The sequence below is a fragment of the Erithacus rubecula genome, assembly GCF_903797595.1.
Source record: "Erithacus rubecula genome assembly, chromosome: 4".
Classification (NCBI taxonomy): domain Eukaryota; kingdom Metazoa; phylum Chordata; class Aves; order Passeriformes; family Muscicapidae; genus Erithacus; species Erithacus rubecula.
The window spans coordinates 19,042,105-19,060,673 of record NC_136686.1 but is presented as its reverse complement, the minus strand read 5'-3'; the positions used below and the strand labels follow the sequence as shown (position 1 = coordinate 19,060,673).

Below are 18,569 nucleotides of genomic sequence, written 5' to 3'. Positions count from 1 at the left end.
ATTGAAATCCTCGGAAACGTGATACAGTTCAACACAGGAAATTTGGACTTATGACTAAGACTGTGTGGTTTTACTTAGTAAATTCCAACATCCTAAAATATCCTTGCCTCTCTTCCAGACTCTATGAACATAACAAACTATTCATTTAAGTGTAAAACTCGAATCTTTTTTATTTAGTCACATCCTCTTAATACTTCTTAAATACCACATATCACTGCATCTTGGAACCCCCACAGACTTCTATTTTTGTTTTGCAGTAGAACAGCACCTCTCACTTTTGTGTCTAACTATGAAGAATGAATCACCAAACTTCAACACAGTAGATGTAGAGGGAGAGGTGACTGTGATATATTTACACTCATTTGGTTCTTACTATTCATAGTTAGTCCCCTACTATTTTATTTGTCAACCAAGTAAAAACTAAATACAGTAACCTACACATGTGTTCTAATAACTTGAACTGGGCTGCAGTCTGCAAATAAGATTCCTACATATAGCTATCAATACCAATAATAAATTTTGCTTCCAGTTATGAGATCACCTACGCATTAATTAACACAAAATAAAATCCCCAGAGAAAAATAATGAAGAGCAGTGATAACTAACAAACCTTTCCAGCACAGAGGATATTAGAAGTATCCAAAGTCTCATCCACTGGTCTCCAGTCTACTACCACTTCATTTTCCTACAATACAAATCACAAAAAATTCAACACTACACAGCAAAGTACCTATTGCCATATATAGCTATGGTGTGATTATGTTAAAACTTAGATATAAATGATGACAGTGTTAAATATAATGTGATGTTTGTTCATTTACAAAATCCTACACTTTAAAAAGGCATTTAAGATTTGCCAAACTTGTTACGTGCTTTGCCAACAAATACACAAAATTTCTGTAACTGTATTATGCAAATACCTTTTCTATGACACGCAGTATTCCTGCTATTAAGCTGTCCTGGTCATCATTTTTTCCACAGGAGGAGTGAATGAAAACACCTTCTTGCTCATATACAACCTATAACAAAATGAGTAATGAAGTTTTAAAAACCAAGGTTTCAAAATCATTAAAATTGTTTATCCCCCTATGGTACTCATTATCATTTTTACTTGCCTACAGAAGTTGAAATAAACACCTCTGTCCTGTTAGGGACTCTGTTACAAAGAGACCAAGATTCAAGTCTCACTTCCCTAAATTCAGAAACAACATTCAGAATTCAGAAAATGGAACTTATCAAACTTACCCTCTAAGAAACATACTGACTACTACTACTTTGTCAGAAGAGCACAAGAAAATGTATTCAATATCCAGTTATTTTTAAATCAGCAGGCACAGGTTCAGTGGAAGTCCTATACAGCTTTTAAAACATTAAAAAGCTTTCTTATACAGTCTGCCTTTCTGCCACCTGCCATTAAGAAAGTTGAAATTATAAAACTAATTTAAATTAGAAATGGACCAAATAGTAAATAGATGCACTCCAGAGAAATAAAAAACTACACCCTGAAATCAAAATGCCTAATCCTACATTCAGGGCCAGTGGCAAAGATTCCATCTGAAACTTGGAATATGTAACAATTGGATAAGAAAGGCTTGTAGGAGTGCACACAGCCCACATAACTTTTGCATTTAGGCATTTGCAAAACTCTTCACAGTATTCTGATTATGCTCTTAAAAAAAAAAAAAAAGAAAACCCTTGGCTGTCAAAATTTAGCAAACTTTTCAAAGCTACATACACATACTCTAAAAGCTCTATAAATACTGTAAATGGGTCCTATTTTATACAGCTCTAAGAGTGAAAAGTCCCTTAGATTTTGCAGAAGTTAAATAAACCAAATAGTAACAGTAATTGTTTCAGAACCATTTTCATTTTCACACCAAGCTGCGAACACTGCCTTAAAAAAACATATTTTTAAAGGCGAAGCCTAGAAATTTAGACAGATACTGTATTTCTTTGATTCTAAAATATCAGGAGCTATTTTTCTCATTTGTCAGCTTTTTAAAATCATTACACCTGCAGTCAGGCCAGTAAACTAAAAGGTTAGGTGTGTAAGCTTAACTAGCCAGATGAGAAAACATAGCTTAAAAAGAGCAATAAAATTCATTTAACTCATCCTTTCTGTTTTAGTTTTACTTCAATTTCTCTACCTTTTACACAGGCAAGAAATTTCAGGTGTGTCCTGTTTAAACAGAAATACCACTTGGAAGAAATCTCTAAAGGTCACTTAGCATATCTCTGTCTTGATGGATCACTGTCTTTCAAAGATTAGAAGTATTTTTTCTTGTTCTCTATTACCATTTTTTTTCTCTTTTTCTACCAATTATCTGTTTTCATATTCTCTCTCTGTTCAAACAAGGCAACCTTACAATTTACTTAAATTTTACCTTCTAGCTATTTAGACCTGATCTATAATGAAAACTAGCCAGACATATGAACCAGTTATCAACCACTGGGACAACTGCTCCAGAAAAAAATAAAATCTATTTGTATCAGAGTTATACTGGTAAAAGTGCACTTCTACAAAAATGTTAGTAAGTATCATAAAGTATACCTTCTCAGGCTAGAAGATATGCCATCTACTGTTTTTATCACTTTCTGTCCATTAATATCTCAGAAGTGCAAATGTTTCCTTTCATGAGAAAAGAAAATGTGCTTTCAGGGCCACAGTTGTCATGCAACTCAGAAATCCTACACTGCTCTTTGTAACAGCTTGAGCTCCCTGTGCCATGCTCCACCAAAACAGGTGATAAAACCAAAGCACATACTCAGAACTTCATAGGGTGTTGGTAAAACAGAGGACTACTCATAAAGCACCTTACTGCCCTCACAGTGTTATTTAGGAGAAAATCTTCTCCAAAGTTGGAAGGCCAGAAAGCGAAGGTGCTGAGATTTTTCTTTTCCAATCCCAAGTCTGATCTATTAATTTACTTTTTCCAACTGTTAACTGGAATGTAACTCATTTGAAGAAAGAGATAACATTGATCATACAAAAGATTATATAGATGTTTTTCCACAGTTAATCCCAAAACGTTTTGGAAGTTACCATCTTGAACTCTTCAAAATACTGAGCCACTCTATTCAGCAGTACTTTGGAAGATAACTCCATAAATGCATTTGAACAAACTGAGTTTGGAAATGTAATTCTATCGTGATAGTACCTGAAAATTAGCTACACGGAGTGGCTATATTTCAAACAATGTTTTTAGCAAGCTGAAAATTCAAAAATGCTATTAGGTACTCTTATAGTACCTAACAGTAAAACATAGCTTGTTACTGATTTTTGTTTGCTGGTACTGCAACACTGGCAAGCTATTCAAAGTCAATTCAGAGATGAAAAGTAATACTAAATTACATGTATAAGCCATTAGTACTAAGGAAAGCATCAAACTGAAACACAGTATACCAGTAGTTACATTTGAATAAAACCCCATCCATCAGTAGACAACTGCTACCACACTTAGTAGCTCAATCTCACACACCATGTGGCCTCTGCAGCCCAGCTCTCAGGGAAATGCCTGGTCAGTCAGCACACCTGGACCTCTTAAGCATTTAAGAAAACAGATTTCAAAACTAAGTAATAGCATCACACACTGCCTCTTGCCTAAGCAGTAGGTTACTGCAGAACATGTTGTAGAACATGACAGCAAACGTTGGAGGATGACCTGAAGCTTCAGTAAAATAGCAAGGACTTGTGTAAAGTCTGCATGCAACACCTATGTAGTGAGATCCTGCTACATATGGAGACAGTAGAAGAAACTAGATACAGGCAGGGCAAGATAATGCACCTTGTGCCCCCTCATTAGCTATTGAAGTAACTATAATCCCTCCAAACCCAACCCAAATCTAATTCTGTATTACCTGTCAACACCCTTGGCATAGGAAAACAACCTAACCTCCTTTAAATCTTTATAATCATTAGTGAACTAGGAAGGCCTCATTACTACTGTGTGAAAGAATTGAAGAGTTTTAAAGAATATTATCTGTTCAGTTAATCCATTATGTTTTTTGTATTACAAGACAGGAAAACACACTACTGGCTCACTTTGGTTTTGTACTATTCACTATTTTACATATTCCTCATAGGCTCCTTTACAAAGGTGAGAAGTAGGTAAAGCCAAGCTCAATCTTCCATTTTCTTTTCATGTGACTAGAGCCATAACTCTTCCCCTTAATCTACACAAAATCAAGAAGCCCATCATGAAAAAAAGACAAGTTAAGGTTAATAAGTGCACACCACATGTCACTAGATAAATTGACATGTCTCTCAGATTTTAATAAAATCCCAGAAATCCCAGTATTCCTCACCCCAGTATTACAGCCCTTCCACTCATCCTGCTAATAAGAGTTCTGTGTTCTGCAGTCTACCCACTGGTCCCTGAAACAGAACCTCAGGGAAGAAAAGCTGTTTGTGTTGCTCAGATGCTCGAGGCCAGAACAGCTGTCCAGCAATGACAGGCCTCACTACAGATTTAAACAGTGATTGTTCTGCTTTCTTCTGTACCTGTTTGCAAACATCTACTAATTGCCCACAGAGATGCATATTTCACAGGTTTAGCTGTTATTACCTACATGAAAGCCAGACTACGCTGGTTCCACAACAAAAACACAAATGAAAAAAGAAGAGTGTTTATCAAAAGCACACACCAACACAACCAAAGCAAATGAAGATGTAACGTGACAGGAGCTGAACAACTTTAATAATTACCTGATTTCAAATAAATTTCAATTCTATCCTGTGGCTGTACACTGGAATTACTGAAAGATTTTCCAACATTTTACTAGCTTAAAACTAGTTCTGTGCAGAACAGATTTATGCATCCGTGGTATCCTTAAGTTCCTAGACGACTTCAAATCATAAGCATTACTTTAAGGTGACTTAAAAGCATTCAGCTGGCAACTTTTTTCTCCAAGAAATTATGGAGACAGTAGGAAAAAAGTCTGTATTATCAAAGTATTACTTTTTAATAATCCTAAGTTTCAACTTTGAAATAAGATATACCCAAGAATCTTATGCTCATAAACCTTTGCTGCTTGTCAAAAAGTCCATGCTGGCAGCCTGCAAGCACAATTCACAACATTATTTATTTGTCCAAATCTATTGAATGAAAAGTACACCCATTGCCTGTCTGTTTCAGAATCCCAAAAACAGCTAAAAACTGATGCAAGTCTCCAAATGCTAGTGAGCCACTTTGACCTGTTTCTCTTATTCCATGGGTGCAACAGAGGTCAAAGGCAAATTCACAATTCATTCTGCTCAGTCCTTGAAAGCACTGTACCACACAAAGACAACAGCTATTCCAACTCATAGCCTGATTGAGGGTCTGTAAAAACAGGGAACCACAGGAGAAAATTCAGGAAAGCTGCACAAAGCAAGAGCTGTCTACACACCTACTATAAAAAAACAGACAGAAGCAGCAGGGTGTAGGCTCAGTTTACATGTCACAGCATATGCTAGTCAAGGTTCTGGAAAACTCTTCAAGTATTTATAATCTGTGTCCAGTTCTGAAGTCCCACCATTGCCCCAGTAACGTTTTCTGAGAAATAAATTGTATCATTCTTAATACCATAAGGACACAGCACGGACAATGCATATCTCCACACTTCTACTGCAATGCTTACAGTAAGCAAAAAACAGGCAATGTTTGTAGCATTCTTATTGCCAGACATGTATGAGCAGAGCCTGTGGGATGCCACACCACCAACAACAATATATGCCAGAATACAAGCAAAGCCTTGTGATTTAATGTTTGCCTTTTGATAGCAATTTACAACCCTGTGCTACCAGCTAGTGAGAGATGACAACATTGCACCCTAAAACAATGAAGTATAGACAACAAATAAAAGGAGAGCTAAGATCTGTGGCTACCACAGAACATAAAAAGTTATAACAAATATTTTAAATCAAATGCTTAGCAGAATGGCACCAACAGAATGAGTAGTACAGGAGCCTCTGTAAGCTCATGTGTAACTAGTAGAAAACTAGTAGAAGGTGGAGCAAGACACTGCCTATTCCATAGAATAGATAGACACCTAAAATAATTCACTCTATCTATCTAAGGATGCAAAACTAATTTTAACATACCATATTTAAAATCTCATGGCCGATTACTAGCTTAAAAAAACCCAAAAAACAAAAACACACACACAAAAAAAGCTTCCACTGCCAACACAAATCCCCTTCTCAAACAATACAGTACTAACACCACTACTATTTAGTAATAGCTACAGTGCTCCTTGAACACTTCTAGTTGCTGAACTGGCCAGTCATCTGAGCTTAGAGATACAGCTCAGATGTTTGGTCAGTTAACACTCTGAAACTTTAACTCCAAGAGCAAGAGTACAAGCAAGTGAAAAATAACTTATCTGACAGCCCATGTGTCAATTGGTAACTTGAGAAAGATCTAACAGCCCATGTGCTGAAGATACTCTGAACTCCAAGAACATCAAAAAAGTATCATTACTGTCTTCAGATCAGCAGCAATGATCACCTATATACCGACAGGCTGAAACTGAAGTTTCTACTTCTCCCTATAAACAACTTTATAGCTCATTTTCTAACATGGTTTTCTGTTATGAGGGTGAATCCAGAGTAAGTTATCTGAATACAGTAAACAAACTGGCATTTGCTAAGCAATAAAGAGAGAAAATTTACCTGTTTTCATAAAGTATAATATATGTATAATATATAAATATACATGTTTGCATAAAGGCAAAAGCTCTGAAAACAAAAGACCTTGTTACCAAGTTACTTCCAGAAAGAACTGGCAACTCTAAGAAAGGGCAAAAAACTGAAGCTCACACTGTTCTAGGGCAGATGGTCATTAACAAAGAATGAGTCACGACTCTAGAATTCAACTGCATTAACTTTTCCTGAACCGAGTTAACCATCCATATAGAGGAAAAAACACTGATAAGAACCTTGTGAGAGGTTCCAGAAAAAAAAAAAAAAAAAAAACAAAAAAAAAAAAACAGGACAAAAGTCCAAGTAAAGTAGTACATGAGATAACCAAATTTATAGTTCACATGCCATTAATGTATGGAGCAGAAACGAGAGACTACATGAAATAGCTAGTTTCTGAATCTACTGATATTTATAATGTCTGGGAAATAAAATTTAAAATAAAAACAAACAAACAAAATAAAAACAAACTTACAAAATCCTTCCAACCCCCCAAAAACCTGCAATAGAGAAGAGAGAGGCAAATGGGGCAAAAAAATAATAGAAACTACAATCTTATACAATTTGCTTAAACAAGACTTTGTGAAAGCTGAAACAATGCAGGTTATCCCAGCTGCTTAATATACTGCTACATATTTTCCATGGGAACCACTTGGTGCAATATTGTGCAGAAAAGAGCACATACAATAACATGTATTACTTTCATGTGATAAGATCTGCCACATGAGACTTAAACATCCCATAAACTAATGCCTACTGTTGTTTCAGAAAGCTCCCACCTGAAACACCCCATTACAACACTGCAGTTAACTTAGGACAGCCACAGCTTGTAAAGGCACTAAAGAGCAAAAGGCCTGAAGTGAGAATGCTGGGTCTGCACCAACCTACACTGAATTTATTCCACCTGGAGTGAAATTTAATTAGTTTGTGAGCCCTTCTAAAATCCTGCTGCCACTCCAAGGAATAATTTGTGGTCCAATGTGCTCCCAACAGAAAACTAACCCAGACAAAAGTAAGCACAGTTGTATGTATTGCTTCAGCTTGCTAGATCTAATCACTGACAGATTCAGTAAGTACAGTATCCAAGAAACCAGGAGTGCAACACACAGGTGGGGAAACAGAGAGGGATAGAACTGCTCCTGAGAGCAGTGAAATGTCAAACCAGCCCAGCTGCTTCATGAAGTTTGAGAAAACACAACTGTCATTCTTCCTCTGTATTAAAAGGGACATGTTGCTGAATTAGAAGCTGCTTTAACAAGTTGCATTAGTATCGTGGACATGGTATAATTGAAACAGTTTTGCAACATCTTAGAGGTTTAAATTTAGGAAAACAGGCTTCTTTGAAATCAACAATGAATACACAGCAAATTTACTAACGACTAGTCCACAATCATTCTAGCATCTCATATAAAACCATCATAATACAGCTGCTTTCATGAGAAACATTTCGTGCTATAGCTAAATGCTCTCCTCAGCACCCGGGGAGAAGCGCAGACGTGGCTAATTACGTGTGCTCTCTTACGCCGAGATCAGCATGAGCTGAAACAACTATCTATGCTGGAAAAGTGAAACCAGAGACAATCGCACACTCGCCGCGGCGACTACGAAAGGCATGACACTGAGATTTTAAATCCTAAATAAAGGACCCACGCGCACGAAAACACCGCATTGCAAAGCAACGCTTTCAGACGACAGTCACGAAAAAAGAAATATTTCTACACTAAAACAATACGGACACGACTCCTATCAGTTGGCGGGGGCGGAGGGAAGCAGTGGGTGTTGCCTGTACCTCCCCCTCCTGCGAGCTCAATCCCCGTCAAGCAATAATGTTTCGCTCCGGAACGCTCGGCAAGAATCCGCGGCATGTAAAAATTTTTAAACTACCAAACTACAGGACTGACAAGGCTTTGCACCCGCGCCGGGGCAGGTTCCCGCACACTACCAGCGCGCAGGCCGGGGGACAGGCCACTGCGGTCCATGAGCACCTCTGGGACGCTCGGCCACGCAGACGGGACGAGCCGCGTTCCTCCGCCTCCGGCCGAGAGCCAGCGCGGCCGCGGGGCTGCCGCCCCCGGCGGAGAGCGGCCTCCGCCGCCCGGGGCCGCGGCCGAGCCGAGCGGCGGCGCGGGGCGCTGCCCGGGCGGCGGGTGCGGGAAGGGCCCGGCTCCCGCCCGCCGGCCGCCACCGCCTCCGGCGCACAGGGCCCGCGGCCGCCGCCAGCGCCCGGCCCGCCTGAGGCCGGGACGGGCCGTGCCCGGAGCAGCGGCCCCGCGAGGCGACACCCGCACGGCGAGGAAAAGGCACCCGCCCGGCCATCCAGCGGCCCGACCCCCCTCCCCGCGACTCCCGCCAGCGGGGACGACCCATTGCCGGACGCGGCGCGTCCCGCGGGGGGCAGACGGGAGAGGCCGGCCCCGCCGCCGCCCGCCCCCGTTACCTTGCCGCTCGGCGGCGCCGCCATGTTGCCCACGAGTGTTTATGGTGACGTCGCACTCCTCACGTGCTTCCCCGCCGCGCCACAACAACGGCGTCACAGCCGCGGGCCGCGCACGCGCGCTGCGGGCCCGGGCCGGGCTGAGGGGCCGCGCCCGGACGGGGAGCGGGGGCCGGGCCGCTCCTGGTGCTCTGCTCGCGGGACTGCTGCAGGCCCCCGTGGTCCCGTCGGTCACGGTAAACCCCTGGCACTCACGCAGCCCTCCGGGCGGTTGGCGAGTGTCCAGCCAACCGGGCCCCGCGGCGGCCGGAGCAGCGGCGACCGCTCCAGGACAGCGTGCGAGTGCGGCGGTGAGGAGGAAAGGAGATTCTGCTTTTTCAGACATCCCTGAGGTTGTAGTTATAATTTGAGCAGTGTTATATAGATGGTACAAAACACACATCATACTCTCTCGAGTTATTTTCTTTCTCTTTCCTCTGCTGTCCAATGATAGACTCATAGACTGGTTTGGGTTGGAAGGGGCCTTAAAGATGATCTGGTTCCACCCACCCTGCCGTGGCCTGGGACACCTTCCACTGCACCAGGCTGCTCAAAGCCCCATCCAGCCTGGCCTTGAGCACTGCCAGGGATGGACATCCAGAACTCATCCTTGCAAGCCCCCCCAGTGCCTCACCACCCGCACAGGAAAGAATTTCTCTCTTCAATACCAGTTCCAAACCCTCTGCCTGTTTGAAGCCAGTCCCCCTTGTCTTATCATTCCATGCCCTTGTCAAAAGTCTCTCTCCAGCTATCTTGCAGATGCCTTGTGGGTACTGGAAGGTGCTATAAGATCTCAACATCACAATAACCACAGGCACTACTAAGCTGCCCCAATACTTATATACCAAATCTTTAATGTTAGTGAAAAATATCCCACTTTCCAGCTGGCAGTTTTCAACACATAATATATTCAAGACATCAGTCTCATCCATGTTAGCAAATATTCAGCTTTCATACGTGTACAGATTTATAAAGTCTGAAAGAATTCTGCAAAAGTCAATGGGTCTTGATCGGTCTTCTTTATCTGGAAAAGTATGTAATGTGAGGTATTACTTTTTAAAAAATGGCTTTCACCTAATGTCTGAAACGTAAAAAATATAGTTTTTAAAACATTGGTTATATTCCAACAATACCATAAAATATTTTGAACAAACAGCATATCCCCAAATACTGCTTATCTGAAACAAATTAGATGCTTGCAGGGAAGTGATTTGCTTCTCTGAAAGAGAAAAGGTAATTTATTGGATTTTGGGATGTGTTGGTTGGAGGTTTTTATTTCTGTCATAAAGTGGCATTATAATTAGCTTCTGACTTTTTGAATTAAAAACCCATTTAGTTAGATTAATATATATACCATACACACCATGGAAAACCAGATTTGTCAAGACAAATACTGATCTGCTTCAAAGTGGGAAAATCCTGTTGTGACTCTCTGTATAGAAATATGCATAAAGATGAGAAAATTTAAAAAAACACAGATCACAAGTTCTTGTAGTAATATCTAGGTCAAGAAAGCTGTATCAGTGTAGCAAAAATGGTGGTCCTTTATTTAAATTTAATAGGAACACAGTGTCATGGTGGATACAAGGGAGAAAGGTACACATTAAAAATGCATCACCATAAATTAACTGCTTTGAGGGATGCAATTGTTTTAACCATCTTCCACATCCATACAGGTTTCATCTCATTTGGTCTTCTGTCTGTTCATCCTTTCCTTTTCCTACCCTTTTCCTTTGTTTCTTACTCCTTGCAATATAATCATATATTACTTTCACACCCATCTGTAATCCTGTTCCCTCTGCACTTCCTTTTCATTTCTAACCTCCCTGAAATTTGCAATGAATACTGGGGACTTCCTTTGATTAACACCATTGCATCCCCTGATTCTGGCCCTTCAAGGAAACTGCTTTGTCAAGGTTTCTTTCCTAGGAGAAACTCAAAATTGAGATTCACATCTCAACTTTGTTAGCCAAGCCTCAATCTACAATGGACTCCTTGAGGTCTGCTGTCTTTACTAGCATGATTGCTAACTTCTAATTCTCCTGTCTCTTGGACTTTAGCATTAGCATATTGAATCAAAGCCTCTGTTTCTTTGTAGGAAATTGTGTCAATAAATACATATTTATCTCATGACTCATTGCCATATTTCTACTAGAGCCATTAATTCTGATCCAAATTAAAATCTCTTTTTGTCATTGCAGGCGGCTAACAGACAGAATGGTTAATGGAGAATCCTCCAGATTCTCTTGGCACTCATCTCTCTCTCTCTTCAGTATCAATAGCCATGTGTCTCCAGGGCCCACAGCTTGGTTGATGCCTTAGTCTTAGAGAACTCTTTGAACTCTGATTTCATGCTTTACCTAACTCCCTTGCTGACATTTTCTAGTACAACAGCACTAAATCATAGTTTTTCCCATCTATCCACACAGCTGAATATTTTTTCTTGTTAAATTGTTGGCAGTGACCAATACCATTTTGATATGTCCAGACTTCTGCAGAATGTTTTGTCATTCATCCAGTCCATATTATTTTAACATCTTATCTAATTTCTGCTGTTCATCTACCCACTCTCACCCTTCTAAGGGCCCAAGATAAAATGCCATTACTCATTTTGAGGACCATTGCCACCCACTCTCACTCACTGCCAAAGGTCCTGTTTCTGTCAAGTCAGCTCAGTGCTCAACTTTGCTTGTCATGTGTAAAATTTGCACACAAGTTGTGTGAAAGGCTTTTTCCTCAAGCTGATCTTCATGGAGCTGTCAATTAAGTAAAGAATTACGATAAATCCCATTTGTGCTGCTCTCAGTGTGCCAGTCACCACTTACCTGGGTGTCAAGAAGGCCAGTATGTTTCAGAGAACTCTCAGTCCCACATACCAATTTACTCCATGAGATATATATGACCATCTTCTAGCTACTTACCCAATCTTCTAGACATCCATCTTAGGCCTTCTCCCTTGTTCTTTAGCAAATTATCATTGCATAACCATGTGTATATTGTTACTCAAGATGAGGAGCAAAATTACTCTGTTATTAGATTGCTCTATCAAAGGACTGCCGAAAGGTTGAAGTTGGCAGGAATCTTTAGGGATCTTCTAATCCAACCCTCACGCCCAGAGCAGATCACAAATTATTGCTCAGGGCTTTATAAACCTTGAGAATCTTCAAGAAGATACATACCATAACCTCCTTAGTCAAGCTGTTTCATCAGTGTTTGGTTGCTTTTGGAATTTTCTTATGCTTAAATGGAATTTCTTGTATTTCAGTTTGGGTCCATTTTGTCATGTTCCTTCATTGAATACCATTAAAGTGACTGGGTCTGCCTTCATTACTCCCTCTCATAATCTATTTTGAGACACTGAAAAGATCCTTTGAGCCTTCTAGAGACAGAACAGTCTCACATCTGTCAGCATCTCTTTGTATGACAGATGGTCCAGTCTCCTAATTACCTTTGATTGTCCTTCACAGGTCTCACTCCAGGATGTCAGTGTCTCCATTTTTACCAGGGAATCCAGCACTAGACCCAGCATCCCAGGACTCTCTCACCAGGGCTGAGGAAATATCATCACCCCTTAGCCTGCTGGCAGTGCTCATCCTGATGGATCCCAGGATGGCTTTATTTTCTTGCTCCTAAGTGACTCGTGCACTGTTTTTGACACTCAAAGCTGCTTCCCAGCCTACACTATTGGTGCGTTACATTATTGCACTTCACTAACCTGAATGATACATAACAGCAAGTTCATAGGCTGATGTAGTGCTAGCAGGTCCCTCTCCCTTCTCCATAAGCCCCTTAAGAAAACAATGGGGCAGTTGGTACCTCTATGCTGAAGTCCAACCTTCTACACACTACACAGATGGGAACCTAGGGAGAAGGGTATCTTTAGCCTGGGGGCTCACTCTCCATTGTAATTTAATTAACCATCTGCTCTAATAAGGAATCTTCTGTCACATAAAAGGTAGTCACAGCACACCAGCCAGCACCGAGTGTGCAGCCAGAGTGTTCCTGGCTTTCCTGTGGCTTCTGTTGCTGTCACAGCTGCAAGCATAGCTATTACTGCTGTGCCAAAAGCTGCAGCAGCTGCTATTGTTGTTGTTCACACAGCTATTTCAGCAGAGTTCCAAGATACTTTCCTGTATTCAGAAGTGTCAGCTGCCCACATGCTCAACCACATGAAAACCTGGCCCACACAAGACAAGTGCAGATTCTGTCAAGTCCTTCCATCACAGGCTTAATTTGTACAAACAACCCTACAGCTGAGGAACAAAGGAAAACAGTGCCAAAAATAACTTTGCCTTTGATCTTAATTTCTCCTCATAGGAAATGGATGTATTCCAAGCCTTGCATGGACAGATGCAACCTACAGTTTTTCTAGACTACTCCAGTTTGTCACAATGAGATAGTAAATGGGATGCTCTCCTGGACTCTGAGTGCAGCAAGACACCCAGGAGGTAACTGCAGAGTAGGCTTTTCAAGTTCCTCATATTTTAAGAGGTACCAGTCCTCCGCATAAATTGTATTATAGACAATAAAGGAAATATCTGAGGATTTAGCTATGAAATGCTCTTATTTTCCTCATGCAAGAAGAAAACACTTAAGAAATCCACCCATCCTCTTCCACCATTAGGAGAGCAGGAGGGAGGTCAGGCCCTGGCTACATCCATACAGGTCAACCAAGAAAGTCCCTAGGGTACAGTTGGTTTTTGCATTTTATCATTAGTTTGCTTTTTCATGCAATTAGGGACCACACCATTTAAGATAGCTCAGAGAGAGACTAATACATAGAGACAGGGTTGGGAACAGCACAGCCACTGCAAGCAGGCAGCATGTAAATATGACTTAAAGGACAGAAGAAGACTAAAGCACCTGGATTAAAGCTGCACTGTGCCATCTGCTCTCAAGGCCAGAACTCCTTAGGTACTCTGGCCTAATTTATTTGCTAGTAAAAACAGCCTCTGGGACCAGTTAGGATCTCCTCTACTTACCAATTGTTTCTTTCTTAAAGCAGAAACTGAGAGATGAAGATATGACAGCCTTCCTAACATGTTTCTCCAATACAGCATAAAAACCCCCCTAACCTGGACAAGTAGAACATGCAGATAAGGGTACTACTCCATGCCTAGCTGCCTTCTGCCACAAAGTCAGACAAGAATGGGGACAAATTCAGTATACATAGACCAGAATTAAAAGGAAGGAAGTGCCATACCTCAGCAGCATTTATTTGTATTTACAGTGTGAGGGTGTGGAGATGTAACAAGACATGAAGGTATGTATGCTGATGATACTTCTTGAAGCATTTGCACTGTCACATTTTGTATATCCTTAAGCACAGCATTAAGTTGATCTTCGTGATTTTTTTAATCTGTGTATCAATACAATTCCAGAATATGAATCAACACAAAACATACAGGAGTTATCATAAAAGACAACGTTATAGTGGTTGTAACTGACCATCACTTTACAGTAGCTTTTTTCTCTCAGTGGGGTATAAAATTGTGAGGTTTTTAAATAGAGAAGAAGCAGAACAGATACTAACATGAATGCTCTGCATTTGTCATGCAAGGAGAAATTCATGATTGCATCAGCCTCCACAGAGGGTAGCTGGAAGCTATCCGAGCCTGATGACTAAACAGAAACTGATCTGTTGTTTGCCAATTGGCACACCAGTATTGCTAGACCTAGGAATGCAGCAGGGATGACAAAGAGTTGTAACCCTATCACTTCTACATATACATCATAATAGCAACAAACAACATTTCCTGGAAAGAGCAGAAAAGTAACAGAACAATTGTTTTAGCATAAGGGCAGTCAATGTTTACTTCTTGATCTTAATTTGCCACAATCATCGTCTTCAGAGCTCACTCCATTTCCCATACAGGCTGAAATCCCTAAGTCTCTCAAAAAGAATAGGTGTACATGGTGCTGAACACTACAGTATTCACATACATCCCCTCGAAGGGAATGGATTGATTTTAAGCCTCAAACCAGCTTCCTCAATCCAACAGGATGGGCACAATTTAAAGTCGAGGATTGTTTTGCAATTATTGCAATTATGTCACAAAACAGTGGGAGAGCAGATGGACTTCAGAGGTGTATCAGATATTCTGCTGCCTCTTGCTATTTGAAATATTCACCCTAGGATTGCAGAGTGTTAACTACAAGTAATACATTTGCTCTTCACCACTTAATATAGCCCCCTTAGTGAAATAAGATTTTTGAAAGACTAAATCTGTGAAGGAACTACATTTACTCTAAAAAGCTCTGGATTTTAGTTTCTTGAACAATAACAACAAAATCTCACTAACTAGAAAATATACCTTTTTAAAGAGAGGTTTTGGAGCCTCCTTTACTGGAGACACTAAATAACTGCCTGGACAATTCCATGTAATGTGCTCTAGAATGACCCTGCTTGAGCAGGGAGGCTGGACCAGATGACTCACAATGGTCTCTTCCAACCTGACACTTTTGACAAGAAGATAGTAGGACAGAGTTGCTGACTTTTTAGAACTACAAGTGACAGGGCTAAGTTTTCACTCACAGTGTCCATCCAGTTCAAATCTACAGTGTCAGCCAAGCAGTATTTTTCACTAGGGAATCATGAACAAGCACATGATGGAGACAAGACAGCAGTAGGTTACAGACACATAGTTGGAAAATTCCTACCTTAGCCTTGGTTCCATGTTTAACTTTGCTTTGCTGCATTATAGGCAGCATCCCTGAGGCTACTGTTAAACATAAATCTATTCAACAGCAACTGCTCCTTCCTCTGTTCTGAGATGCCACAGACCAGTGTTGAGGATCAAAGCTGTATTTCACTAGGGATATACTCATACTACAGTTTCTGGAGTATATGCTAGCATAATTTACAGCAACCTCAGTGAGCCTGGTTTGACATCTTAAAGCCGTGCTTTGGCACATCATTTGGCTCAGGTGGGTTCAGAAATATTATATGCAATACATAAAAAAAACTGTGTCCTTGATCACTACCCCCAATTTCCAGCAACTTTCAGGGCCACTTTATTATATACTGTCATAAAGTCCCAAATCCTGTAACGTTTTGTAAATGTATGAAGGGACAATGTTTTCTTTCTGTATTGATACCTTTTCTCCTCTGTTGATCTTTTTCTGTGCATTTTATCTTTTAATATTAGGCATTGATAAACCAGCAGTCATAACAAAAGAACCCTTGTTTTTATACTTGATTGACCATTTGGCATTAATTTATTACTGGACTATCTTCCTGTAATTGCACTGGTATATCAAGATGCATTTTAGAACTCCAGCTGTAGAAATGCACTGGGAATGTTAACATTCATGAAGCCTCTGCCAGATATTTTTAAATGTTTTTACAAAATTTCTTTTATCCACAAATGCCAGATAGAATATTCTGACAACACTTTGATAGTGTTAAGTTACCTGACATTAAAAATGCTGCATCCTTTTCAGCATTGTATTTGCCCTGCTAATGTTTTCTATTTGAGTGAGACTGATAAGCTTAATGAGTGCATCTGATGAGAAAAATCCAGTGAAACAATTACAATGCCTGTATGATCAAATAGCACTGACAGACTTGAGTATCACATGCTTTTTCTCTTTTTACTAAAACAAGCCTGATTAGGCAGTTTTAAGTTTCCTGTTCTGAAAAAGAAACTACTTGTTCTCTTTTACTGCAAGTCCCAAATTTCTTGACTTTTCTGAATTAAGTGATCATTAACTTAAAGAAGACACAGCAATTTAAGGGTTTCAACTGTTCAGAAACATGAGTTTGGATCTGTCATGGAATACCAAACTACTTGCATCTGATGAGGAAGTAGTCCTTGCTCTCTCAAATCCTCTCAACTGAGATTTCTTATAAGTCACTTTCAATAGCCAAGCATCAGGAGTCAGATATAGAGCTAGCAAGGACTCACCATTAAACTTATCATATTCTCTCTTGACTGTTTTGGAGATGGGATATGGCCAGCTGTTAGGGAAGACTGCTGTAATACTGCTACTCATTATCCTTCCTTGTCATGCTTCTAAATTAAACATCTTTTGGGTAACCTACAAGAAGAATTAAAATCCCTTGAAGGGATATATGAGACTAGATACACTGAAAATTATTTGTCAAGATGTAAGAAAAGCTCTTCTTGAGGAAGAAAATGTTATCAAACTGTGAGGAACTGGGTATTACTGCTCCAGTGCCTACCACTGTCTACAAGATCTAGAGAAGCAAGGAGAGAATGTGCACTTCCTTTTTTGCACAGCACCCAGTTTCCTGTAGCAGTAATTTAGCAACAAGGATCAATACAGCCAAGAAGAAGAAAAGAGAGAGAAGTCCTCTTTTCACAGTGACCCTGCAGCTGCATCATATACTTGGCTGAGTGCACAAAACAGTGGAAAGACAGAGTAAAACACCTATTTTTTCAATCTTTCAATATCCTGGAATTGAACAAACCCAATCCAAGATCTAAACTAGCCAGTGAAATATGAACAAGTATGCTGCTCCTCCTAACAAAGTTTAGTTTATGGCTGTATAACATGGCAACCACTTTAAAGCTTTGGCCAGGTTAGGCAAACCTAAGTCTTACAAAAAAATAATTAAAGACTAGGGAGATCAGCTCGAAATAAGTTTTCATTTTAGAAGTAGAGCAATTTATCATTTTAATCATATTACAGTAAAAATTTCTCCAAGCCAAATTATTTTCTGTTATCTTGAGCAGAATACTTTGTCATAATGTTCTTTTTCACAGACTCCCACTTTTCAAGGCATCTCAAGACAAGAAACATTCCATAGTCTCCACAACGCTCAAAATCATCTCTCATTCTGCTCAATACCAGGGCCAATGACAGCTCCAAGAATGCAGGAACAAAGAGTATACATTGTTGTTTGATAGAAAAACCCCTAAATTTATTAGACAGCTACATCATTGATATGTATAGGCAAGCCTGCACAGAAGGAAAATGCTGGTGGTTCAGCAGAATCCTCCAGAGAGTAGCAGGAGCAAGTGCCCAGTACTGTTAAGCACTAGTGAGCTAGTCTGGGGACCTTGTTCAACTTGCACATTAAGTAGTGCTAAGGATCTTGGTCATCATCTGCCACTCTTTGACACAACTGCAGTAAAAGTTACTATCATATCATGACATACTTCCTGACCTCTTAAGAAAAAAAAATCCTTGGATTTGATGCAGGCTAAGATTAACAAAGTCCATGAAATGTAAACAGTTAATAAATTAGCAAATCCTAATGAAAAGTTCTAAGCAGGTTAGTGTGCCTGAAAGCCTGCTCAAAGTTAGTCGCTTTCTCTTTAATGAAGCAAAAATAGTATTTCAAAGAGGAACAACCCAAAAAGTGATATTAGAATAAGGTATTGCCATTGCTGAGGCTCTCTAGCAACTCAAAGGTTAACTCAGCACATTACTCAGCAGCTTACCACCAAC

The 18,569-nt window shown here is 40.2% G+C and overlaps 1 protein-coding gene across 4 annotated transcripts in view; it reads right to left on the bottom strand.

The window, feature by feature from the left end:
• TBC1D15 (TBC1 domain family member 15) overlaps positions 1-9,238 on the bottom strand; it is a 32,033-nt gene extending 22,795 nt beyond the window's left edge. For 2 of the 4 annotated variants that reach the window (XM_079304979.1, XM_079304981.1), the window contains exons 1-3: positions 8,593-9,110; positions 921-1,019; positions 611-685 (exon numbers count right to left, since the gene is read on the bottom strand). In XM_079304979.1, coding sequence (XP_079161105.1) covers positions 611-685; positions 921-1,019; positions 8,593-8,658 — 240 coding nt within the window. In that variant the 5' untranslated portion in view covers positions 8,659-9,110. The other 2 variants (XM_079304980.1, XM_079304982.1) reach the window with 2 other exon arrangements.
• Between the last annotated feature and the right edge of the window lie 9,331 nt (positions 9,239-18,569).